Below are 24642 nucleotides of genomic sequence, written 5' to 3' on the forward strand. Positions count from 1 at the left end.
TCGGTGCCCTGCCGGAGGAGCTCGCGCAGCAGCACCTCCGAGTCGGCTGCGGCGAGGTACCTGTCTCACGAGCAGCGCCGGTCAGCTCTCCCCGCGGCTGCCTCTCTGGTGCGGCTGCTGCCGCACCACGAGTCTCTCTCGACTTCGCCCTGGAGCTGCTTGGGCTAGGGCTAGGGTTAGGGCTGCCCGCACACCACGAGTCTCTCTCGACTTCGCCCTGGAGCTGCTTGGGCTAGGGCTAGGGTTAGGGCTGCCCGCACACCACGAGTCTCTCTCGACTTCGCCCTGGAGCTGCTTGGGCTAGGGCTAGGGTTAGGGCTGCCCGCACACCACGAGTCTCTCTCGACTTCGCCCTGGAGCTGCTTGGGCTAGGGCTAGGGTTAGGGCTGCCCGCACACCACGAGTCTCTCTCGACTTCGCCCTGGAGCTGCTTGGGCTAGGGCTAGGGTTAGGGCTGCCCGCACACCACGAGTCTCTCTCGACTTCGCCCTGGAGCTGCTTGGGCTAGGGCTAGGGTTAGGGCTGCCCGCACACCACGAGTCTCTCTCGACTTCGCCCTGGAGCTGCTTGGGCTAGGGCTAGGGTTAGGGCTGCCCGCACACCACGAGTCTCTCTCGACTTCGCCCTGGAGCTGCTTGGGCTAGGGCTAGGGTTAGGGCTGCCCGCACACCACGAGTCTCTCTCGACTTCGCCCTGGAGCTGCTTGGGCTAGGGCTAGGGTTAGGGCTGCCCGCACACCACGAGTCTCTCTCGACTTCGCCCTGGAGCTGCTTGGGCTAGGGCTAGGGTTAGGGCTGCCCGCACACCACGAGTCTCTCTCGACTTCGCCCTGGAGCTGCTTGGGCGCCCAGCCCGCGTAGCCCACGAAGAGCCAAAAGGAAGACCTCTCCGCCTCGCCCGAGGCGACCAGCGCCTGCGCTCCCTCGAGCGTCGTGTACTGCACCCCTCTGATCACCGGCATCGACAGCCGCGTCGCAGCGTCGCTCGTAAGCGAGTGCAAGCAGACGATCTCGCGCGTCCCTCCAGCCCGTCCATTCCCGTGGAAGAGTCCGCCCTCCGCCACGTCGCCCCCGAACCACACGCGCCAGCCGTCGAGCTCCATCGCCGACGGCCGATTCAGTATGATGCCGCGAGTGAAGGCGTCGTCGTGCTGCAGAAGAAGCATGACCGACTTGTGAAAGTACTGCTGTCGCAGCGCGAAGCCGAACTCCTGCTGCGTGCCGCCGAGGATCACCGAACCCCGTTCGATGAGCGGCGTCTCGTAGACGGGGGCACCGCTGACGACGGGCGAGCTGAGGCCAGGCGGAGCGTCGGGATCAGCCTGCTCGAGCTGCTCCATCGCCACAAGCCGCGCCCGCACGTCGCGCCAGTCCTCCTCGCCCTTCACATCGCCGCCGTCGGTGCAGAGCCTCGGCGCAGCGGCGCGTGTGGGAATGGACAATGGCCGCGGAGGAAGATAAGCCCGCGAGAGCAAGGCCAAGAGCGACATCTTGCGCGGAGGCGCCTTTTCTTTGTTTCTTTTTAGTCAGTCAGTCAGTCAGTGTTACACACGTCCTAGCATGGACGACGGGGCACACGCACTCGTGGAACACATGGCATTACACACGAGGCGTTGTGTGCGTTCTCAGGGAAAGGCATCACCACAGACAAAAGAATAGTCAGAGGGGCAGCAGTGGGGACCCCCACTCACGGCCCCGCGAGCGCCTGCAGCGAGATGTCCATCGCTGCATTGGTTCTCGCCGCGCATGCGCGCACTGGTTTAGTGCGCGCAATGCGCGGGGAGGGGGGCCTGGCCCTCGCCGTTTCTTTTTAGGCGCCCAAGAATTCTTTTAAGCCGACAAACAGAGAATTCTTTCCTTACATGATCCGTGGTGCTTTTTTTCTTTCCAGTTTCGTTTCTTGCTGCGCGTTCTCCCACGACCCACCCCTCCCCCGGCTTGTCTTTCTTTTTCGTATCTCTCTGTTAACTGTTAGTGTGTAGTCAAGAGGCCCGTTCTCTCACCCTCCGGCACACAAAGCGGTGGTTTGTCGGAGGGGGCAGCAGCAGAGGCCTCGGAGAGCAGCTCTGTGCAGCGTTGACTCAGAGCATCGCGAGCGCCGCGGCGGCCGCCCGGCCGACGGGCGCGCTCTGCTGGTGCGAGGCGGGCAGGAGGAGCGCGGCGCACCGCATCCAGGCGGGCACCGTGTCGCCCGCCACCACCTGCACCCACGGGCTCCACGCCCGGTGCTCCGCCACCGGGTCGAGGGCTCCAGACGAGCGCGCTGCCGAGGGCGGGCCCACAGACGAGTCGCCTTCGCCTTGGCCGCCGCGGCCGCGCTTGGACGCGGCAGCCGCACCACCCCCCTCGGCGCGCCGCTTGGAGCCGGCGGCGGGCGACGGCGCGGCGGCGAGGTCGTCTCCCAGCTCTGCGTAGTGCCACAACCCGACGGTGCGCCCGTCCTCGGGGCACTCGAGCGTGAGGAGGGCCTGCGTGGACGTGTCCGGGACGGGTCATGGACGAGGCAGGGGAGGGCTCTCGCGGAAGGGGGGGCTAGCTGCCGGCTCTGCCCCCTGCCCGCTCCCTCCCGCCGCGGCGCCGGGCTGCGGCAGCGCGGCGCCGGGCCGCCAGCCGAGCAGCGCGAGCTTGAGGGCCGCCTCGTGCCTACGGGAGACGTGTCCTGGACACGTCCTGGACGCGGACAGAGGGGCAGCGGCGAGCGCAGCCTCGCGCCGCTGCGCTTCGCTCGAGCCGCCGCCTGCCTCCGCCTCCGCCGCGCCGTCGGACGAGTCGCGCAGCCGCGAGGACAGAGCGGCGAGCAGCGCCGACCCCCCTCCGGCGAGGCCTGCTCATCAACTCGTGAATGAGACAACGAACTAGTTAGTAATTAGCCCCCCCCCTCCGGCGAGGGCCTGCTCATCAATTGTTGATTAGAGACGCATTTCATTGGCTTCATTACCGCCCCCCGGCGAGGGCCTGCTCATCAATTGTTGATTAGAGACGCATTTCATTGACTTCATTACCGCCCCCCGGCGAGGGCCTGCGGCTGCGGCAGCCTCATCGAGGGCGGGGGAGAGGCCTGCACTCAGAGCAGACGCGGTGTGAGGAGAGGCTTCGTCACGCCGCCTCGCGCAAGGGGCGTGGTCCAGGCCGTCTGCGAGGGCAGGAAGCGACGGGAGGCGGAGCAGCGCGGCGTGGCGGGCCCGCAGCGACTCGAGCGCGCGCGCAGCGCCCTCGGCGAGGGAGGGGGCGGCGCCGAAGCGGGCGGGGAGCAGGAGCGACCCGAACGACTCTGGCGACGGGTTGCTGAGCCTACGGGCCACGCCGTGCACACGTCCCGGACACGTCCCGGACACGTCCCGGACGCCCCCTCCGGCTCGCTGCGAGCGCCAGGCGCAGAGCGGCTGGTGGGCGGTGCGGAGCAGGCCCTCCGCGGCGGAGAGGGCGGCGGGGTCGTCGAGGCTGGTCGGGCACTTGAACTCCGCCAGGCACACGCGGCACACGAGTGTGTCCGCCGCCGCGCCGAGCCGCCAGCCGTGCCGAGCGCACTGCGGCGGCGAGAGCGCGGCGGGCTTTGCAAACCAGAGGCGCGCGTTGGAGAAGGAGTGGACGCGTCGGAGAAAGTCGTCGCGCGAGTGGGGGCGGCACGGCTCCGGCGCCTCCTCGGACTCCGCCGCCTCCAGACGCGCCTCGAGCTCGGCAAGCGACTCGCCCTTTGAGGCGGCAGGCGCAGCGGGCGCGGCGGCGGGCGACGTGGCGGCGGGCGCGGGGGCGACGGCGGCGCATGCGGCCGCGCCAAACGCGCGGGGTGCCGACGGGGAGAAGGGAGAGCCCGAGCTCAACGCGAACGGGCTGCCTGAGCCCAGCGAAAAGGGCGAGGCGGCGGGCGCGGCGGCGGCGGGTGCAGCGGCAGCAGTGACGGCGTCGGCGTCGGCCGAGCCGTCGGGCGAGCCGAGCGGCGCACAGAGTGCGCTCTCGAGGTCGCCGAGAAGGGCCGCGACTTGGCTGCGGAGGGAGGAGGGCGTCATCGCCGGCGCCCTGGGGCTGCAAGCGGGGCTGCAAGCGGGGCTGCAAAGCGGGGCTGCAAGCGGGGCTGGCAAGAAAATTTCGCCCGCCTCACCTCTCTCTTGCGTTAACCCTAGTGGGTGGATAACCTGTCAGACAGGCGGTCTCGCGGAATCTCGCGTTGACACAACCGCGGTGCGCGCCCTGTAGGTCGCCAGACCAAACCGCGCCGGCCTGGCCATGCCCGCATAGTGGACATTGACGGGTCCGGTCGGTTCCGCGCACGCTCATCGCCCGGATCGGCTGCGCCGCGCTGCTCTCGACGGCCGCTCGAGCGGGCGCAGCGCACACGCGGCACGGCGAAGGAGGGCGCGATACTCCACCGGTTCTTCGGCCGTCTGCCTCGGCGCACGACCCGCGGGGCACGTGCGCGCCTCGAGAAGCTCCGCCGCCCCGCCCGGTGCTGCCCACCCGCCTTCGGTGGCACCCGCCGACGCGCAGGCGCTCGCGCCGGGTGCGGCTCCTCGGCGACGTCGAGCGTGGTGCCCGACGGCTCAGGAGCCTTCTACCATCAACCACTACCACGGCCGCCACCGTCGGCGCCTTCGCTCGAGCTCTCCGAGGCCGCGTTCTGACCTCGTGCCGCGGCTGTCGTCGCTGCAGCAGCGACGAGGGCCGCGGCAAGGGGTGCAGCGGCGACGGGCGGGGCGGAGAGGCGCGGCCAGCTACCGGGCTGTTGCCCCCGCCTACCGCGTCGGGCCCCTGCACCCGGAGGCGGCTTGCGGCAGCCTTCCCGTGTCTCCGTGCGACCCGATGGGGTAGCCGGCCAAAACGCGCGCGTCTGTGAGATTTCCGGACTTTGAGTGTGCACCGCGGGAAATATCAAAGTGAGAGTGTACCAAAGTTAGTAGGTCATTTTGAAGGGTTGGTATAGGCCTTTCACTGGTGGGTAGCCCGGGCGTCGCGCGGTACGCGCCGGGCCGTCAGCGCCTTTCGAAAACAGCGACACTATCCACCTACTAGGGTTAATGAAATTGGGCGAAGGGGGGAGCAGCCGTCGCAACCGAGCACATCCCGAGCCGGGGCTACTGCTGTGGATCGGCCTCCCCCGGCGCGGATCTTGAGCACTTGACTCTTGAGCACTTGATAGGGTCGATTCCGCATGGTACGGACGGGACCCCTCGATCGTCTCGCCCTCCCTCACTGGCGTGTTCATCGGGGGGGGTCATAACAAACACGGTACAGGATCGAGGTGCACGCTGCCGAAGCAGTGTCGTCCCCCCTCTCCTCGACGGCGATGGCGGTGTGACCGATCGAGCTACAGCGCGGATCTTGCCAAAAAGAGCACGAGGCAGCCCGGAGAGGTTCGTGCCGGCAGCAGACAGGGTGAGACAACGACAGGATGCGATCCGAGAAGCCGAGAGGGATCAAGAGGCCGCGGTGGCGGGCGAGAAGGCGGTCCTGGCGGAACTCAGGGCAATCGGTCTGTCGCTCGCAACCAGCACCGGCGTGCTAAGGCCAGTGCAGGCACGGGAAGTACGGGGCCTGGCTAGAAAATTGAATATTCTTTTCTTCTGCCTTGCCTCCGACGCTAGAGACAGTCACCACGGATACATACGTCCGTGGGAGTGCCCCCCTCCCCCACCTGCCCTGCTTACACAGGATAGCATGCCCCGAGAACGGCGGCATTTGGCGGGGGGGGCCAGGGAAGGAGGTTCGGGGAAGGAGACAGGCCTTCTTGGGCAGGTGTTCCGGTGGGGGGGGGAGGAATACCTCGTCAACGACATTGCACCAGGACCGACACCGTCGGGGACAGGCGATGATGGCATACGCCTGCTGTGTGAAGAGCATCACTGTGCGATTTCGGGGCCCGGGGTTGTGCGTTTACGTGAAGAGGCGAGTGGCGTCGGGGGGCCCGTTGTCCGAGCACAACTCGGCCTTCAACATTCGGGCAGTGCGGGTGCGGATCGAAGGGGATCGGGCGAATGAGGAAGCGACGCGACTGATAGACAGTTTACGACCTAGCGGAGCGCGAGGGGGAGGAGAGGCGAGGCCAGCGGCGAGCCCGGGCCTTGGCCTCCTCCCTCCGCGGGGGGGAGCAAGGGCTAGATCCCCCCCCCGGAGTGCGGTGGGCGATCGGCGCGTGGAGCCGCGACGGGAACGGCCGCAGGGCCGAGGGGCCGTCCCCGAGGTTCCACACCAGGCGTTGCGGCCGCCAGTACCGCCATCGTACCCGCCCCCCCCACCACCGCCTCCGCCGTCACCGCTGGAGTGGTTGCAGGGTCATGGGGCCGCCACTGAGGCTCCATACCAGGCGATGCGACCGCCAGTACCGCCACCGTACCCGCCCCCCCCTCCGCCGCCTCCACCCCCGCCGCCGGCGTGGCCGCCACCGCTCGGACCCACACGAACTTTGGGGAACCCGGAGCCGCCCCGTCGGAGGCTGAGCTACCCGAGGGTGGGGGGGGGGGGCGAAGGAGGGGAGGTACCGCGAGGCGACAGCGGGTCTGTCGGCGAACCGGAAGGCCAAGACCGGAGGGCCCCAGGTGCGACCTGGAGTCAACTGTCGGAGGGGGTGAGAGTCGAGCTGACTCGGCCTCTACAAGTGGAGTCGGGACGTACGAGCTCACCGGGGGTAGACTCGTCGCGGCGGCAGCCGGGCCACCGTGATCTACGACAAGGAGGGCCACGCCCCCCCGAGCTGGAGGAGGTGCCGGCGGAGGGGAGGGGCGAGCCGAGAACGATAGAAAGGCCGCGGGTGCGGGCGCGATTCGTCGACCAAGAAGAGCCGGCCCGAGGGGAGGCGATATAACCCAACGCCGCTGCCCTCGCCCGGGGAGTCGGGCACGGGATCGCCACCCGCGGAGTTAACGAGATCAGACAGAGAAGGCGAGACGGCGGCGAGGCCGCGGTCGAAAAAGTATAAGAGGGGAAGCGGGAATAAGGCGGGCTCCGCAGCCGACGCCTGACCATCGGAAAGCGAACAGGAGGGAGGACCGGGAGGAGGGGGGAGCCCCTTCGGATGGGGGGTGGGGAGATCGGGCGGAGGGGCCCTGAGTGGCGATGTCGGGTGAGAGTGTACGTCATGCTTGTGTCTGGTGTTTACTAGCTCCGAGTAGAGGGGGCGTTCCGCCCTTAGGGGACACCCAAAGCGCAGAACCAACCCTCGGAGACCTGTGTTTACTTTACGGCCCTTTCCCTGCGAACGCGCACCCCCCCAGGGCTAGGGCTCTCTAGCCCGTAACCTGATGCCGATCATCCGGCCCGCTGGGTGCGCTTCTTAGCTCCCCGGCCCTGGATGTGAGGTTGATGACTGCACTCCAAGTGCTCCAAGAATTCAGGAGTGCTCCAGTTTCAATACGCCCGCGTCGCGGCCCCTGCAGGGCCCAGCCCTGCGCCAGCCCCGCCCGCCAGGCCCGCAGGCCGCTGCATCCAGTCGCGCTGCCCGCCTACTCGCCCGCCCTGCTCTCCCCGCCCAAGCATCGCGCCCGAACACGCCAGCTTCCTTCCTCGCCAGCCTGCACATCTTCACCAGCGCTCGCCCGCAGACTTTGCGCAAGCCACGATGCACACGCCAACCTCGCGCGCTATAGTCGAGCGCATGGAATCAGATGATGCGTCGTGTGTGTGTCCGCCTTGCGTTTGTTTCGTAACATCGAAGGCAAGAGCTCAACAAAAGAAGGGTTCATTTTTTCTCTTTTCACAAACACATCTCTCTCTCTCTCTCTCAACAAAACAAAAATAAATAGATCCGGCCCACCCTCTCCGCCCACCCACCTCTCCTCGCCCGCCCGCCCGACCGACAGCGCCATCCCGTGCGGCACGGCGCGGACGAGCGCCTCGTCCGTCATCTTGTTCGAGCCGTGCACCGTCGCGACGACGCAGTTCGGGTCGAGCAGCGCGGGCAGCAACGAGAAGCAGCTCCTCCCCATCACAAAGACATCGGCCGTCGCAAAGTGCGCCTGCGCCTCCATCTCGTCGGTGTCGATGTGGAGCGTCGCGCCGGCGCGCAAACGGCTCGAACGAGGCGTTCGTGTAGAAGCCCTCGGCCGAGCTCCACACGTGCACGTCCGCCGACGGGTAGCGCCGCAGCACCACGCCGATGATGTCGAGGTACGCGGAATCGGCGACGTAGTGATGCGTGTACACCGACCTTGCGACGCGCGAGTTGGAGGTGTGCACGTCCCCGCGCCGCACATGCAGCGCCACGGTCGGCCGCCTCGAGCCCCAGAACCGCGCAAGCGGCGCGAGGCGCGGCCGAAAGGTGCACCGCACCGCGCGGAGAAAGTCGTCGCTCAGCAGCGCGGGCAGCGAGAAGTCGTTCGCCGAGGAGAGGGACCCCTCATAGAGGGTGAGGTTGGTGGAGGTGCCGATACGGGGCGAGCGGTGGCACACGCGATTGCGCGGCACGCCGCCCATCCGAGCGATGTAGGCGCAGACGTCGACATTGTGCAAAATCTTGCCCGACTCGAGACCGGAGTTGCGCAGCGGCGGCCAGACGAGGCCGCCGAGGTTGAAGTTGTACCGCCAGGCAATGCCCGCGCCGACGAGCAGCTTCTCCTGCCGCGGGGGAAGGCACAGAGGTGAGCCGGCAAGCGCTGCCAGGACGCAGTGAGCATGCTCGGCGGCCTGGTTGTACCCGATGCCAGAGTGCTCCTTTGCCTGGGCGAAACAGGTTGGGCGCCCCTCCGTGCCAGTGCAACCCTGGGATCCTACGGCGAGGCAACTCTCGAGGCGTCCGCCGATCATGATTATAGGTACACGACTGAAGCAGCGTACACATATCCAGCAAGCAGGCCCAACGAGGGACGACCATGGCGCCTAACCTCATCATTGGAGCTGCTCACGGAGATGCTGCCTCGAGCTCATCGGTGACGGCCGATTGCTCGGCAGAGGCATCGTCGGTGGGCACCGATCGCGCGCCAACCACGCATGCGAAGAAGAGAGAGCATGCGCCCGAGGCTCCTTGTACTGCTGAAAACACTCGATCCGCGCCGGCTTGGGCATGAGACAAATTTGAGACGGCTCGACGCCCTGCTCCGAAAACCAGCGCCGCGTAAAGTTTTATGGTAGGATGGTACGCGTACGTTGTTGGCAGATCAGGATACAGGGCTCCCACAGAGAATCACACACAGCGGGAGGAAAGCGGCGAGTCGCAATTCAGGGGTCGATTGCGCTTCTAGGGGGATACCGGAGCAAACTTTGTTTTCCAAGTGTGGGCACCTTGCAGGGACCTTGCAGGGCACCTAGAGCTCTACCTCAAGGGTCGATTCGGCACCTTTGCCCCACCTCTGGGGCCCTACTCGAGTACCACTAGCATCCTCCCCCTTCACCTCTGCTCCACCAAAAAACACTCGGCGTCCTCTCCCTCGTCATGCTCCTCTCGCTCTCGTCTCTGGTGGCGGCATCGGCGCTACGCGAGTTCGTCGACGACGCCGGCGTCACGCATACCACCAGCGATGACGCGCCAACCATCGTCACCAGGTCGGCAGCGCCGCCGCATCAAACGCCGCACTCGCCCCAATCACAGTCGCACCGCAGCCATCGACCTCCGCCGCCGATCAGCCCGCGCCACGCTGTGCCGCAGTGCGTTCGACTCTCTCTCGCTCATCCACTTCGGCGTTGATGGCGAACAGATCTGGGCCACGTATGGGGAGCGCGGCACGTCTGGTTCGAACGTTGGCGGCGTGTACTGGAGTGAGTTCCCCCCAAACCCAATCGACCAAACACGCTTACTCACGAGCTTCCTCCCTCCCCCAGACGGCAATGCGATCGGCTTCGGCGACAACCACGCAAACGCTAGCTACGATCCGACCCTCTTTCCGAACGACCCGACGTCGTCGGAGACCGCGCTCATCGCTCAAGCGCTCGACCTCAGCCCGGACTGCAGCGCTGGCAACTACTGGTGCGCCTCCTTTGAGATACCCCTCCTCAACGCGAAGGGCTGGCCGAGCTTCCTCGTGCAGGGCGCCTGGGGAGGGGGCTGGCCAATCACCGACGCCGTCCGCGGCAAGGCCACCGAGCAGGGCACGCCAATCATCACCATCTCTCGCACCGACCCCGAGACGGGCATCACCCGCGGCTTCATCGAAATGGTCGCGCTGCACGAGAAGCTCGCCGTCTTCCTCGGCTCGGCCGACGCCGCTGGGCAGTCGGCCGCCGACAAGGGGCTGTTGTGCGGCGCCGTCGAGTCCTTCAAGCGCATCACCAAGGCGGCGCAAGAGAGGGGCGTCCGTGCCGGCGCAACCTACGCCCCGTACCAGATCACGACGGACGGCGTCGCAGCGGGGTGGCTCTACAGCCCGGCTCAGGACATGGTGCTGATGATGCTCGAGGAGCTCGGGATGCCCATCCTCCACTTCAACGGCAAATCCGAGACGATGACCGACTACACCGTGGGCTACATGAACGCCTCCGACCTCCACTCTGCCCCGGGACTCGTCCCACAAGTCGACTACCCGGTTGACTTTTGGCTATACGACGGTGCACAGCACCCCCGCGCAACTCCCCTTCTGCTGTACCCCCCCCCCCCCCCCCCCCGACCCTCCCCCTGCGTTGCCCACAACAGTGCGCGTGGCCCTCGACTTCACCTCGCCGGCGTTTGCCGCCGCGTGGCCGCACCCCGCCGTCGTGGCGAAGCAGTACGCGTACTGGCCGCACGGCGGGCACGTCTACAGCTATCACCACGCGCAGGAGATTCTCCACCTTGTCGGCAAGCACTTGGCGACCGCCGCCCGCCTCCTCCCCTCCACGGCGTGCACCGCCGTCGGCGACATAGACGGCGACACGCACCGCACGGACGGGCTCGATCCTGGCCAGTACGCATGTTACGCGCCCAAGACCTACGCGTGGTGTGAGAACATCCCTAGCATCCACTCGTACGCTATCGAAGCCGCATACGACGAGGGCTACGCCGCTGCCGCCGTTGGTTGGCAGGCGGAAGCTACCGCAGCTGGCTGGGGGCCGCTGTGCACCGGTGTCCAAACACCGGCCCAGCGGCGCACCCAAGAGGGATTGCGCCAGCGGCGCGTTGCGAAGATGTCCGCGGGGGAGGAGTGGTGGTGAGGTAAGCGGCAGCAGCGAGCAGCGGCGGGGTGAGAAGAGACGGCAGCGCCAGGCCTTGCTGTGCCCCTGACCTCGCTCGGCGGAGTCTGACCCCCTTGTTTCGTGCGGATGAGCGGCTCGCGCGGGACATGTTTGTTGGGGACTGAGGATCGAGGGGGGCCCGAGGAGTGTGATCCCTCCGTGTGTGCGGGGTAGCGGCTACGGCTCCCGGGACGTGCGTGTTTTGCATGGGACTGAGGGTAGTAGGCGCGCGACTCGATCACGGCGGCTGGCCCGGACGCGATCATGGCTAGTGGTCCATTTCACTGTGCTCTGTGGCAGCACAGCTCGCGCCCATTTTGTAGAGGGGAAGGACCGTGAGTTCAGAGTTGACGGAAATTCAGGGACGCGATCCACTTCGCCACAGACGGTCCCACGCCTCGCCGCTAAGACGGCCGCAGCTCGTGTGCGTGTCGCCGTCTTTTTGTCCGGAGTGAAAAGTCCAACGGTGGACGGTGGCGGCTTCCTCCAACCTGCGCCGCGCTCGGCGAACCTCGACAGCGCCTTCGGTGGCATGCATGCAGCTCTTTGCGCCTGAAGCCTGGAGTGCAGCTCCACTGCTGCTCGCACACTCTAGGTCGGTCGGAATCCCCCAAAACAATTAAATTCCCTCTCGAGCGGAGAGAATTTGGGATTCGACTCCCGCGCAATCAAGTCATCAACGATGGTGCCAACGGCCAAAAAAGCGCCGGTAGCAAGCACGATGGAGGTGCGTCTTTCCCATGCTCGCGCGCCCCCCGCGCGCAGGGCGTAGGTGAGCAAGTACGTCGCGCTCTGTCGAACAAAGGGTACGCATCGGGGCGCAAGCTGCAGAGTGGGATGGAGGCGCGGCTGGCAGACCTCGAGGAGCAGCTCGAGCATCTCGTGGGCACGTGGGAGGACGTGCTCGCGATCTGCGGCTCGCGCGCGTACGTCTTCTACCTCGACGCGGCGCCGACGGAGCGGCTGCTCACTGAGCACGACATCTCCATGCTGACCTACCTCGACGAGGATGAGATGCTCAAGGCTGCCGGCGGCGGCAAGCTGCGCAAGTCTATCCTCACCGGCGCGCGCTCGCCGCCCTGCATGGCGGGGGTGCGCGCCATGGCGCTGATCTGCGACGCGGTGTTTTGGCCGCTGATCCGCGCGGTCAAGCCAGCCGCGGACAAGCACGTCCTCGACGTGCTCCCGCGCGTGTGGCCGGCGGCGCACGCGTTTTTTGAGGCGGCCGCCGCGTCGCCCGCGGGCATCGTCGACGGCTCGCTCAAGCTGCAGCTCGGCGACGTTTCGGCGGCCGCCACCGCCGCTACCGCGCCAACTCCAACGCAGGCGCGCCGCGCCGAGCGCCATCGCCTCGATATGGTGCGCATTCGCGCCGCAGCGGCCGACGACCCGATGGTGACGCGCTTGCTGACGGCGGCATTCGGCGCGATGTCCCGGGCGGTCTGCAACCACGCTGCGGAGTGGATGCCGGCGGGCCTCGTCGCCACGAACGGCTCGATCACCAAGACCGGCAAGCTGTGCTCGGCGAACATCACCCCGGCGCTGCGCGCAAAGTACGACGCGCTGCAGGCGACGAGCACGCCGGTTGAGCGGCTGCACGCCGTCGGCCGCGTCAGCGACGACCGGCACAAGCGGCAGCGCAATGAGTCGCGCGCCGGCGACTCGCTCGGGCGCTTTAACAACCAAGCCGGCTGGCTGACGGGCGAGATCGATGAGCGCGGCGGGCTCAAGGTCGCCGAGACCATGCTTGCGGCGTGCCGAAAGGCGGCGGGGCGGGCGAGACGCGTTACGCTCAAGGCGCAGCTGGTCGCGGCGGGCCGCGCAAAGCGCGCCGAGCGCGACGAGAAGCTGGGCAGCAAGAAGGCGCGCAAGGCGGCCAAGGCGGCCGAGAACGCGCGCATCGCGCAGCTGCCGCTCGTGCGGCGCTACTCAGAGCTGAAGAAGCTGGCGATCGCCGGCTTGCAGGCGCTTCTCGGACGCTGTTGAGCGGTATACTAGTGCCCCACTACTCACGGCTCTCGTTTGTTGTAGGACCAGCTCAAGGCCTTCAAGCTGGCGGGGAAGACGGGCTTCACTGTCACGCAGGCGAACCGCGCGGACTATTGCACGCAGCTGCAGAACCTCCTCTTCGCCGCGCATGGCGTCGAGGCGAACGACCTCGAGGACGGCGACTCGGGGTGCGACGGCGACGGCGTGGTGCGGAAGGTGCGGCAGCGGCGCGTGGCGGGCGAAGAGGGCGGCGGCGGCGGCGGCGGCGGCGGCGGCGGGAAGAAGAAGAAGAGGAAGAGGGTCGATCTGCGTGAGCTCAACGGCTGGCAGTGGGAGGCGAGTGAGAAGTTTGACATCGAGCGCATTCTCGACAGCAAGGTGGAGACGGTCGGCAAGGTGCTTGCGCCCTCACACTCGCACCTGCCCTTGCTTATTGCCACTCCATCGCTCACGTGCCCGACCACCTCTCTTCTCGCCTCACAGGGCAAGAAGCGGGTCGAGATGACGTACTACTTGATCCTCTGGAAGGGGTACCCGCCGGACGTGTCGACGTGGGAGCCAGAGTCAGAGATACACGACGACTTGATCGACGCGTACGAGGCGGAGCTCGATGCGGCGTCTGAGCTGGAGGCGGAGGAGGCGGAGGAGGGCGAGGAGGGCGAGGAGGAGTGACTAGCGCGCGTCCTCCGCCCCCGTGCGCGTGTGTTGAGGTGGTGCGAGAGCCATTTGCGTGCGTGAGCGGTGCGGCCGGGTGTGTGAATGTGAACCGTGGGCCACTTGTGTTGAGGGATGGCAACCCATGTGGGTGCCTATGTGTTTCTTTCGAGCTAACGCACCTTGTTTTGCAGTTTCTATGCCGTGCTATTCACTTCCAAAAATCGACCCCCGGGACCCCGACCGACCTATACCACACAGATTCACACGGCACACGCTCTGCACAGATCTCAGATGGCACAGCCTACTGTGGTCTGTGCGGCTGCCACAGCTGTGACAGCGATGGGCTCGCCCTCACTGGCCCTCAGTCACTTGTGCTGCGGCTTGTGTGAGCGACACTGCTCGGCGACTGCCGGCACACTGTGAGACCATGGGTGTGAGGTAAAACCACGCTACCAGCGCTTGGTCACATCGGCCCCGAGGTCAGATCCTTCTACTCTGTTGATGACAACACTTGTCTACTCGCTGGAGCCGAGCAGGAGGGCCCAGCGCACAACCCACGCGCCAATCGATGACGCCCGCGGGGCTCTAAAGGCAGTGAACAGGTTCCCCCTTAGCTGTCTCAGGTGTGCGGGCGTGCTTCGGTCGGCGTACTGGAGGTGACCTTCTTGTTTCTTATCAACCTATCTGTGAATGCAGGTATTGATTGTTGGCAAGTTAGTCAGGACACACACACAGAGCTCACACCAAAACTTCAATTTTTTTCTGGGCGGGCGGTTTGGAGAGAGAGAGAGCGCGCGTTGCGGTTTGGTGGGTGGGGGTGGTGTGCCGTGTCCGATTCTCCCCTGTAAGATGTAAGTAAGCTAAATAAAAGATACGACAACGTAATGCTCGCCGCGCCTGTGCGCAGACGTTGAAAACGTGGTGGTCCCTGGATACCCACAGTCAGTCAGTCAGTCAGTGTTACACACGTCCTAGCATGGACGACGGGGCACACGCACTCGCGGAACACAGGGCATTACACACGAGGCGTTGTTTGTGTGCGTTCTCAGGGAAAGGCATCACCACAGACACAAAAGATAGTCAGAGGGGCAGCAGTGGGGACCCCCACTCACGGCCCCGCGAGCGCCTGCAGCGAGATGTCCATCGCTGCATTTATGGGGTCGGCAGCAATGAAACCGGCGTCGCCCCCGCCGTACTACGGTAGTTCCGCCGTACCGAGTTGCCTGGGTTCGGGCTCCAACGCAGGTCGGTAGAGGAGCTCTGAAGCGTGAAGGCCGCGGCGCGCGGGCATGGCGCCGTAATTACTACTGGTACATAATCAACTATGTGAGCACCGTTACTCTGCGTAGCTACTCTCGCTCTAAAAGAATGCTCACACCCCCGTCCCGTCGCTCTCACACCTCTCTTCCGTCGACGCACCCTGTCTCATGAGCTACGCGATCGGCCTTCCGCGTGTGATAGCGTGGCTGAGGACGGCGTGGACAAAGGCACTTTGCGGTGGGCCGCCGGCGAGGCGCGGGTCGTTGGCGAGGCGAGCGAGCGGCCACAGCAAGTCGCACGCGTGCGCTCGCGCCGCGTCTGGAAAGAGCTCGTGAGTCTGTGGCGTCCACGGCTCCGCCGCGGCGCGCACGAGGCGGGCCACCTCGCACACATGCTGGTCACCGAGAGGCCCGGCGGCAGCATGTCCCGCGGCATGTAGGTCATTCGCCAGCGAGAGTGGTGACGGCCCGTCCCCGCTGCTCGCGTGCACGTCAGCGCCGCCGCGGAGCAGCTTGCGCGCGCGCGTAGCGCCGATGAGCGCGACGTGGTGCAGCGGCGTCGACCACTCGCTGCTCGTCTGCAGCCAATCAAGGGCGGCGTTGGCCCGTGCGAGCGCCGGCGGCGGAGGGCCCTGCGCCGCCTCCATTGCCTGGATGCGTAATCGGAGGATTCGTTCGGCCGTCACCCTCGGGTCGCCGGGAAGGCTGATGCGCCCGGTCTCTTCGGTGTAGAGAGAGTGGGACTCGACGGAGGCGCGACTCGCACCATGGGATGAGAGCAACTGGAGGATCGCCAGCGGCGACTCCCCGCTCTCCTCCGGCACATCCTTCATCGCGACTAGTTGCAGCAGCGGCCTGGTCCGGTCGGGCTTCACGTTCGGATCCGCGCCCGCGGCGAGAAGCAATCGCAAGCACGCGTAGGACGAACATTCGATGGCGCGCGTTAGCAGGCAGCACCAAGCATTCTCGCAAAGGCCGAGCCACTCGCTGCGGCGCTCGGGGGGCAGCGACGACAGGAGGTATTCGAGGCACAGAGCCAGTTTGCGGCGGACGCAGACGTACATGATGTTGTTGGGATGTACGCAATCCAAGCGAGTGTACGAGCGTCCGCATCCGCCCTCTGCACCATTGTTTCGCTCAGTGTGCGAAATGTCAGCGCCGAAGTCGAGCAATCTCCTCACACAGGCTCCTCGCCTCGCCGCTTCGGCGGGTGATGCCACGCGCTCGCGGTTGCTGACGTCGCAAGCGCACGCGAGGTATGTGACGCTGACGCACTCCTCGTAGAGTTCTGGCCCGTTGGGCACCTCCGCCCAGCTATTGAAGATCATCAGATTGGGGGACGCTCCACGAGCGAGCGCACCACTCAGCAGCTCTACGTCACCGTTGAGGCAGGCCTGATACAAGTCGTCTTCTGCATGCTCCCTGGCTGCAGCAGCCACAGCGGCAGCCGCATCGGCGGCCCGCGCGCTAGCTGCGGCAGCCGCATCGATTTCTGTTTTCAGCTTCGCCGGCCGGACCTGGATCCGCTCGCCGGTGGACACAACCTGCGCTCGCCAGCGTTGCGCCTGCGGCAGCCACTCCTCAAGGATGACGGACGCCAGTTCAAGATCTACCCGGCCCGCCATACCGAACAGCACGTGCTCCTCCCCAGGTCGTCGCTCTGCCATCGGACAGCGACCTGTCTTGAAGCCCCAAGCCGGCGAGGCACTCGGCCATTGCGGGATGGACCATTGAATTCTTTTTTTGAAACACCTGCGTCCGGAGATCTGGGAGTTGTCGCCTTGTGCCGCGCACCTCGCTGTATAAGCGCACACCCACCCAAAGAGGAAGGGAAGCGCGCGGCTTTGCCCCGCCCTCTCCCTCCTCCGCTCCTAGCGGAGAAGTCGAGAGCAGCGCCCGGTTACATGCAGGACGTCGCGCCGCCAGTCCAAGTGCGAAACCCCGCGCCGGGCCCCAGCCGGGGGGGAAGTAGGACACACGTCCTAGAAGGAAGTCGATGCTCCGCCGGCTGAGTTGGCAAGGTAAGGGGAATGATCAGAATGGCAAGGCTCGGAATGCGTTCTCAGAACGTTCAGAACACCGGCCGCTGGGCCCGCCTGAGGCGCTGAGACCCGGAGCCTCTCTCTCGGCACTAGCAGCAGACAGGCACAGGCAGGGACAGTGACGCGGCTCATCAGTCCTCCCTCAGCCCGACCTCGGACGGAAGACTACAAAGGTCGCAGGAATGATCAGAACGGCATCCAGGCGGCACCGGCCCTACGACTCGGACCGTGCCACAGCCCATCCCCCCAAGGCAGCCCACCGCCCACCGCCCGGCCCCAGCCGGTCCGACCTCTTCACACGGCGACGATTGCGCCGCCGGCCGCCGCTGCCAGGGCCGCCGCCTCCGTCGGCGCCAGAACAGGCTCGAGCAGCAGCCACGACTCGTACTCTGCCGACGGCGAGCCGTCGTACATCGACGACTCGAGAGGTCCGTCGCCGCGCCGTTGTCAACGTCGAACTTGGCGACGAAGTTGACGCGGTCACGCTCGATCGTGCGCCGGCCGTCGTTCACCTTGGCCGTAACCGTGCCCACGCACCAGCCGTAGTGCTCGAAGCGGACCATGATGCGCTGCTCGATGAGCGCGTGTCGCTGGCCGGGTTGGTCGGGTCGAGCTGCTCCTCCGTCGGCGAGGCCACGACAACCTTGAACCCGTCCGGCACGAGCAGCGGCGCCTCCACCATGCCCAGCACGTCCCCCGCGTCCTCAAAGGTCACGAGTGGCTCCTCATGCTCCAGCGCCGCCTCCGCCTCCTCGCGCGCCTGCGCCTGCAGCGCCGCCGTCCACAGCCGCAGCTCGCGCGCCTCCGACGCCCGCGCCCGCGTATGCACGTAGATCGAGCGCAGGTCGCGAACGATCGAGACGTCGCCGTTGCGCTGCTCGCGCGACGAAGCGCGCGCCACGGCAAGCTTGTCGTACAGCTCCTCGAGCTCGACCCAGCGCGTATCAATGAAGCCGTCGTCATTCTGGTCCTCTCCAAACTTGCCGCGGGTGAGGTAGCACAGCGACGTCTCCGCCGCGGCCAGCTCATTGCGCCGCTTCTTCCCGACGAGCCGCTCAGGGTCGGCGAAGCGCATGCCAATCACCTCCTTGATCTCGAAGCAGTATGTCGGCACGACCGCGTCGTCTCCTCCGCCGTCGGCGAGGCGCGCCACGCGCTCCGCCGTGGCCGCTGCTTCTGGCATTTGTAGCGGGTACACATGGTGCGGCGCGCATACTTGAGCACACCGTGGTTGGTGCAGTTGGCGCACGTGCCTCGGCGACTGGGCGACGTGTTGAGCGATTGCCTCCGCGAGGCGATCGGGCGAGGTAGGGAGGTTGGTGGAGATCGGGAGCGGCTCCCCGTCTTCGGGCTCCGTCCAGTCGGACGGCACGAGGGTCAGCCCGGAAGCCTGTCAGAGGGGAGGAAGTCTACTTGGAGGGAAAACCTACCACCGGTATGAAAAACATACCAACGGTATGAAAAATCTACCATGGCCATAGGCCAGGAATAGACGTCTGTGCGCACGCCATGAGCGTCAGGGGGGCGGTGAGAGGAACAGATGCGCATGCCTTGGCGTTTTGGTACGTCGAGCGAAGGTACTTCGCAAAGTCAGCCTTGCTGCCCGAGTTTGCCGACGCCGCAAACACGCGGTCGTCCTTCTTGTGGCGCATGATGGCCATCTCCTTCTCAGAGCCGTGCACCGAAATGATGTCGACAGTCTTGTAGCTGGGGCTGTCGAAGTCGCGGACGTGCTTCAGGTCAGGTCGGCAGCGCACGCGAGCAAAGGAAAGAGTACTCATGTGTGGCCGTTGCTGCTTGCTCTGCGACTGCAAAAAGGCGGCAAGCGGCGGGCACTCTAACTTCTAACCGTGTCATCAACATATCATCGAGATAGGACGAAGACAGTGCCGACACTGATTAGGCACCCCCTTGTCTTATCGCTAGATTCATCGTCGGCACCTGGCTCGGCACCATTTCATCCTGCTACGTCACACCCTCCTTGGGGGTTTGTTTGTTTGGTTGGGTTCGTTCGTTCGCAGCCGCTCACACACACACACACACACACACACACACACACACACACACACACACACACACACACACACACACACACACACACACACACACACACACACACAACGAACGAAGCGAAACACACGGTGCAGGCTCGCCTGGCTGGTCCCAGCAGCCGCTGCGGTCGGCCGTCTCGACGATGCGAACCTTTACGGCGATCGATGATAGTGAGCAGGTGACGTCGGAGAGCACCCGCCCGTGGCCGTGCGGCGGCGGTCATGCATGGGTGGGGTCGGCGCAACGTCCAACGATCGCCGTGCCGAGTTCCAAGCAGCCGTGCCGGAGTAGCAGGTTACTTCAACCCCAAGAATCCTGCGCGCGAGTTCTTTACCAAGTTGCAACCCTTGTTCCGCACTCGGCTGTGAACGCTGCTGTTTGCCGCCGGTTGAGCAGCACCCCGTCCCCATCCAGGTTGTTGGTTGCTGCCCCAGGTCCCGCACTATGTAGGTGCACTGCTTCAGCAGCGTGCACCTACCTCGATCGACGATCCTGGTCGCTGGTGTCGGTTGCGCAACCTTTTTGCCGACCTCCGGAGAGAGAGATTTTTAGCAATACCAAGTGTTTTGACCTCCGAGCCCAGATAGCGCGCCGTCTGATCCTCGTCGGCATCTGCTTCCGGGCCTGGCGGCCCGCCACAAGGACTTAGGTGAGAAGTGCCCGCCGAAACATCGGAACGACGCTGCTCCGCTCGACTTGGTTGGTTGCTGGCAGCACCCCAGCACCGGGGGGTCCTGAGAGCTGTTGGTTGGTGCTCTGTTCACAGCACAGCGGAACAAGGGTTGCAACCTGGTAAAGAACTCGCTCGCCGTTGTGCGAGCCCTTACGTTGGCCACGCTGAGATGCTGGCCCTCGTCGTGCTGTCAGTCTCTCTCGCTCCGTTCGCAAGTCGGCAAGCGCCAAAGCCGTCTCGCCGAGGATGTCCGCAGGCTGGCATCGCTGCGCACGGCGTGGCTGGCGCCGTCGCGTACACGTGCGTCTCCACCGCGTGGTACTCGGCCGGAGTCGCGCTCGCCTTGCGCGGGCTGCCTCCGCCTGCGGCTCGGCCTGAGCTCGCCTCGAAGCCGCCCGGTGGCCTGCTGCGGCCCTCGGGCGCGTCGCGAAAGCCTACGCCCTCGCCTTTGCTGCGAGCCAGCTGTCGACCCCGTGGCGGGCTGCTGCGGCCGTGGCGTTGGTGCCGTTCGTGTCCCTGTTCCTCTCGCGCACTCGACGGCTCCTCGGCGCCTCGTCGCTCCTGCCCGCCGCTCTACTGGCTCTCGCGGCAGCGGTGGGCCTCTTCACCGCAGCCATGGCGGCGCTGATCGCGCGGGAGGTGGCGCTGCTGCGGTCGCTGCCGGCCTCGGAGCCACGGCCACCGGAGGCAGGAGGAGCTCCACGGTCGGAGCAGCCGAGACCAGGGGACCTCCCCGCCACAGCCGCGACAAGGTGAGCTTGCTGCAGCTTGTGCCTGAGGCCGGACAGGACTCACCGTGACCGTCCTGCTGCGCAGTTGTGCTGCAAGCCCAGCCGAGGGCGCAGCCCCAGCCGTTGAGGCGGGAGCCGCTGACGGAGACGAGGGGCAGCCGCCTCCCCTCTCTTTCGGGTGGCGCGCCGCCTCGGCGAGAGAGGCGCGGCTGGTGGACGCAGCTCTCGCATGCCTCTCGGAGGCGGGCGAGGGAGGAGGCGAGGGCGGCGCGGGCGGCGAGGCGTGGCTGCGGCGGCTGAGCCGCACGGACGTGCTCCGCTTCGTGCGGGCGAGGGGAGGCCAGGCGGCGGAGGTACGGGCGCTTGACGGCGTGCAGGCGGCGCTGCGCTCGACTGCAGCGTGGCGGAGCGACGAGCGTGTGGACGGCATCCTCGACAGGGAGGGGGCTCTCCTCTCGCTCGAGACCTTCTTCAAGCAGCGCGACGAGGCGGGCGGCGAGGCGGCGGGCGCGGGCGAGGCGCGCTGGCTGCGCGGGCGCGACCGCGCCGGCCGCCCCACCGCCGTCTTCTTCGCGGACCGGCACCGCCCGGGCCAGATTCCGACCGAGACGTGGCGGCGTTTCGTCGTCTACAACGCCGAGGCGGCCATCCGGGACCTCGGCGTGGCGGACGGGCCGGGTGGCCAGTTCAGCCTCGTGGTGGACCGGTCCTCCTCGGGCGTGCGCAACCAGGACCCGGCGCTCGCCATCGCCGTCCTCCCGGCCCTCGTGCAGCATTATCCCGGCCTGCTCGGAGAGGTGATCGTGGCGCCCGTCAACGGCGTCTTCTGGGCCGTCTGGCGCGTCGTCTCGCTCTTCCTCGGCGCGGAGACGCGGCGCTTCACCTTCATTCGAGGTGCGCGGTGGAGGGAGGCGCTGCTCGAGGCGGTGGGAGGCGACGTGGAGCTGCCCGAGCACATGCGGCCCGCTGGTGACGGTGTGTGAGCTGTGTGTAGGAGTTATGGCGGGTGCTTTGACGCATGTGTGTGACGCGTACGTAAAGCTGCATTTAACACAACGGCATTTCACAGCACCTAATCAGCAGCACAAACCACAATGGACACCTCTCCTCGATGTGGACAGTCAGACAGCAAACTCAGGTCTCAGCGAGTAACCTGAGTCGCTCTCTCTTTCTCTCTCTCTCTCTCTCTCTCTCTCTGACAGAGCGCCGCGCGAGCTCGACACGAGCGCCCCGGAGCGCGCGAGCACGGAACCAAGTCATTCGACACGGCCGCTGCAGGGCCCCTAGATCCATGTCGACGAGGTGACGCACCGGCTCGACTCGTAGACAAAGGTGACGGCGCTGAAGTTGCGGTCGTCCACCTCTTTCCAGAGCGCCCGCAGGTCGTTCGACATTCTTGAGTGCCGCCGGGAAGTGCTTGCACTCGCTCGAGTACTGGCCCTCACCGTGGTGTTTGAGGTAGAGGCCGTTCTGCGCCATCTCGTTCTGGACCGACGTTGTCTGGGTCTTCGGAAGCGAATCAGGTCCCGTGGCAGACGCGTTGCAGGCATGCATCGTTGAGTTTGGGATGTTGAGGACAATCGTCGTCAAGACCTGGTTCGCGACTTTACTCGGTCCGCGGAACTGCCAATCAGCAACTCCGTCCTCGATGTCGGTGGCGAAGAGGAGCTGCCAGCTGAACGTCATCGTGTGCTCGATTCCGATCATCGCGGCGGTCACGGGCGGCATCCACGGCGCGATGGACGCTGGCGAGTAGCCGCCCAGGCTACTCAGCTTGGCGCTGTACAAAGTCATGATGGGCGGCGGGATGGGAAGCCGGTACTCATCCTTGCAGACAACATTCTGCGCGCGCTGCAGGAGGGGCACAAAGTGCTGCCGGTGCTCATCCAACACGTTGGCGGGCATCCAGCGGTCGCTGCTGCACGGCGCGGAGAAGAGCTCGCTGATCGTCGCCTTCAGCTCCGCCACGGCCTCGCCCGGGAGCGTGGTCGAGTACAGGAAGCCGTGCTGGCCCTTCTTGTCGGGGCGGCCGCTCTGCGTGAGCAGAACCTCAGCCGCGATGCTCTTTTGGGCAGTCTGGTTGAATCCTGGATTGAAAAGTCGCCAGACCGGGTCGGTAATTCCGTCGGGGGCGAAATCCTGCGATGCGAACTGCATGGTCTCCGCGGCGATGTGGAGTGCGACGTGATAAAACTCGGCGACCTCGATCATGCAGTACGAAAGCTTGAGCCGCTGCTGCGGTATCAGGTTCACGTTGTCGCACGGCACGAGCTTTCCGCTCTGTTCGTCGATCTGGAAGCGCAGCGAGTCGCCCACGTCGTTGGCGAAGCCATTCGCCCCTTCCAAAAGTGGAACGCTGTACTCCGCCCCCTTGTGCGGCTGCAGAAGCTCCCAAAGCTCGGGGTGGTTGTGCCGCAGGACGGCGGACTGTTCGCACGAGAAGAAGTACTCCCCCTTTTCATACGTGAGCAGCTTGGAGAGCCACGTGTCCTGGAAAAAGGCGGCCAGCCGCTCCAGCGCCGGCCCGTTGAGCAGGTCTTCCACCTCGCTCGGCAGGCCTTGGAGGCCTGAGTGTTTCGCCTTGGCTGTCTCGAGCGCGCCGAGGGCGATTCGCTCCCGAGTTTCTTGCCGATGCCGGTGGTGACGATCGGATTGTTGAGTGCCAGGTTGGCACCTGGAAAGCTGATTCCGGTGCGCAGAACGAAGGCAATTGTCGAGTCGGGCACGATCTCTGACTTGCTGTTGACCTGCGTCGTAGCGTACGGGCGCAAGGCTTTGGCGAGAGGCTTCACATCCTCAGCAGGGTCGAAATGGTCGCCCTCTTCGTCGAACACGAAAGAGACGAACCTGTTGGCGTCGCTTTCGGCAGATGCCGCGACCGCGTCGCTTTCGGCAGGTGGAGGAGTGACGCCACTAAGGACCATTTGGCAGGCCTTAACGTAGTGCGCGTGGGTGAGAGCGGTGTGGTGTGTGTGTGTGTGTGTGTGTGTGTGTGTGTGTGTGTGTGTGTGTGTGTGTGTGTGTGTGTGTGTGTGTGTGTGTGTGTGTGTGTGTGTATTGGTGTCGGCACACATCCCCACATGAGGTCAGCGGCGCGCAGTGCCTCTCTCGCAGGCTGAGTTTGGCTGTTTTCGAGCTTGTTTTTGTTTTCAGTCTAGGGGGCCCCGACCGCGACCCCCTTCAGAGGCGGCGGGCGGGCGCCCCCACTGACCGAGAGATCAAAACGGGACGGCCTGAATCATTCCTCAGGGAGGTATGCACAAACCAGATCCCACTATGTTATATCATAGGATTTAACATACTGAGATACCAGGCTCTTCCCTGGCATATCAGCTATCAAGAAACCGTCTGACTTATAGGACGAGGAGCTCTGTATTCTGCTTTTTCGACACATCCCACAGAAAACATCCGGGCCATGGGAATATCGGTCCAGACACTCTGGGTTCTGGTTTTTCGAGGTGTGAACGATCTCCCCGGAGGGGTCATTCCGGCGGAATTACCCTTTCATTAACTAATCGGATTCCGAATGTCAATGGGGTCGAACGGGAGTACTAAGACAGCAGCATGTTCTGGGTGGGAGGAACCCTTGGGGGGAACCCGGCGTTCTGGTTGGTTATCGCGATAGATGCGCCCAGGCATTATGGTTTCTGGTTTCTGGTTTCTGCTCCGAAAGCGAGGTTGACGGCGCGCCGCGCTGCCACGCACTTTTGTGGCTCACGGGAGGGAGGCCTGCGATGCGGTCGAGTCCGCCAGGCTGCCGCGATCCCGAGCGGAAACGCCGTGGCAGCCAACATGGCTGCCTCGTGCATCGGACGCCGACCGGCGGGGCCGTTGCTTGTCATGCCCAAGCTCTGAAAGGCTGAGCTGTGAAAGGCAGGCGTTGTGCGAGTGTTTTGAGTACCTATCACCTATCAATAGTGTGTTTGGATCTACTCTGTTGGAGACAGAAAGAAGCTCATCACAACGTCGGCGGAGCGGCCAATGCGCGCGGCGATCTTGAGGGGACCACCAGGAGCTGGCAAGGCCTCATCGCACGCTACCACACGTGCCGATCCGTGCCGAGATTTACCCGCACCCGGCGTTGACAACCTCAGCTTGTAACACTCATCACCAGTTGCACCAATCGGAGCAGAAACCAGAAAGAAACCAGAACGCTCTCCAAGTGCAGAT

The 24642-nt window shown here is 65.5% G+C and overlaps 5 protein-coding genes across 5 annotated transcripts; 1 reads left to right on the forward strand and 4 right to left on the reverse strand.

Annotated features, from left to right (window-relative positions):
• Positions 1-823: 823 nt before the first annotated feature.
• Positions 824-1489, reverse strand: EMIHUDRAFT_246800 (hypothetical protein; the record flags this gene model as incomplete). Its single annotated transcript, XM_005765801.1, has 1 exon — positions 824-1489. A coding segment is annotated over one exon (666 nt), but the record flags the coding sequence as incomplete, so codon positions are not given.
• Positions 1490-2997: 1508 nt separating this feature from the next.
• EMIHUDRAFT_246801 (hypothetical protein) lies at positions 2998-4225 on the reverse strand (the record flags this gene model as incomplete). Its single annotated transcript, XM_005765802.1, has 3 exons — positions 2998-3034; positions 3261-3667; positions 4175-4225. 3 exons carry the CDS (start codon positions 4223-4225, stop codon positions 2998-3000), a joined length of 495 nt encoding a protein of 164 aa, XP_005765859.1.
• A 3286-nt stretch (positions 4226-7511) lies between these two features.
• On the reverse strand, positions 7512-8990 carry EMIHUDRAFT_246802 (hypothetical protein; the record flags this gene model as incomplete). Its single annotated transcript, XM_005765803.1, has 5 exons — positions 7512-7570; positions 7744-7945; positions 8046-8645; positions 8765-8822; positions 8896-8990. The coding sequence occupies 5 exons, from the start codon at positions 8988-8990 to the stop codon at positions 7512-7514; spliced, it is 1014 nt and encodes a 337-aa protein (XP_005765860.1).
• A 6019-nt stretch (positions 8991-15009) lies between these two features.
• On the reverse strand, positions 15010-16678 carry EMIHUDRAFT_445835 (hypothetical protein). Its single transcript, XM_005765804.1, has one exon. It carries the CDS (start codon positions 16639-16641, stop codon positions 15148-15150), a length of 1494 nt encoding a protein of 497 aa, XP_005765861.1. The 5' UTR covers positions 16642-16678; the 3' UTR covers positions 15010-15147.
• A 2532-nt stretch (positions 16679-19210) lies between these two features.
• On the forward strand, positions 19211-21524 carry EMIHUDRAFT_459535 (hypothetical protein; the record flags this gene model as incomplete). Its single annotated transcript, XM_005765805.1, has 5 exons — positions 19211-19246; positions 19998-20139; positions 20175-20394; positions 20558-20825; positions 21069-21524. The coding sequence occupies 5 exons, from the start codon at positions 19211-19213 to the stop codon at positions 21453-21455; spliced, it is 1053 nt and encodes a 350-aa protein (XP_005765862.1). The 3' UTR covers positions 21456-21524.
• Positions 21525-24642: the final 3118 nt, after the last annotated feature.

Source organism: Emiliania huxleyi (genome assembly GCF_000372725.1).
Source record: "Emiliania huxleyi CCMP1516 unplaced genomic scaffold EMIHUscaffold_530, whole genome shotgun sequence".
In the NCBI taxonomy this organism is placed as follows: domain Eukaryota; phylum Haptophyta; order Isochrysidales; family Noelaerhabdaceae; genus Emiliania; species Emiliania huxleyi.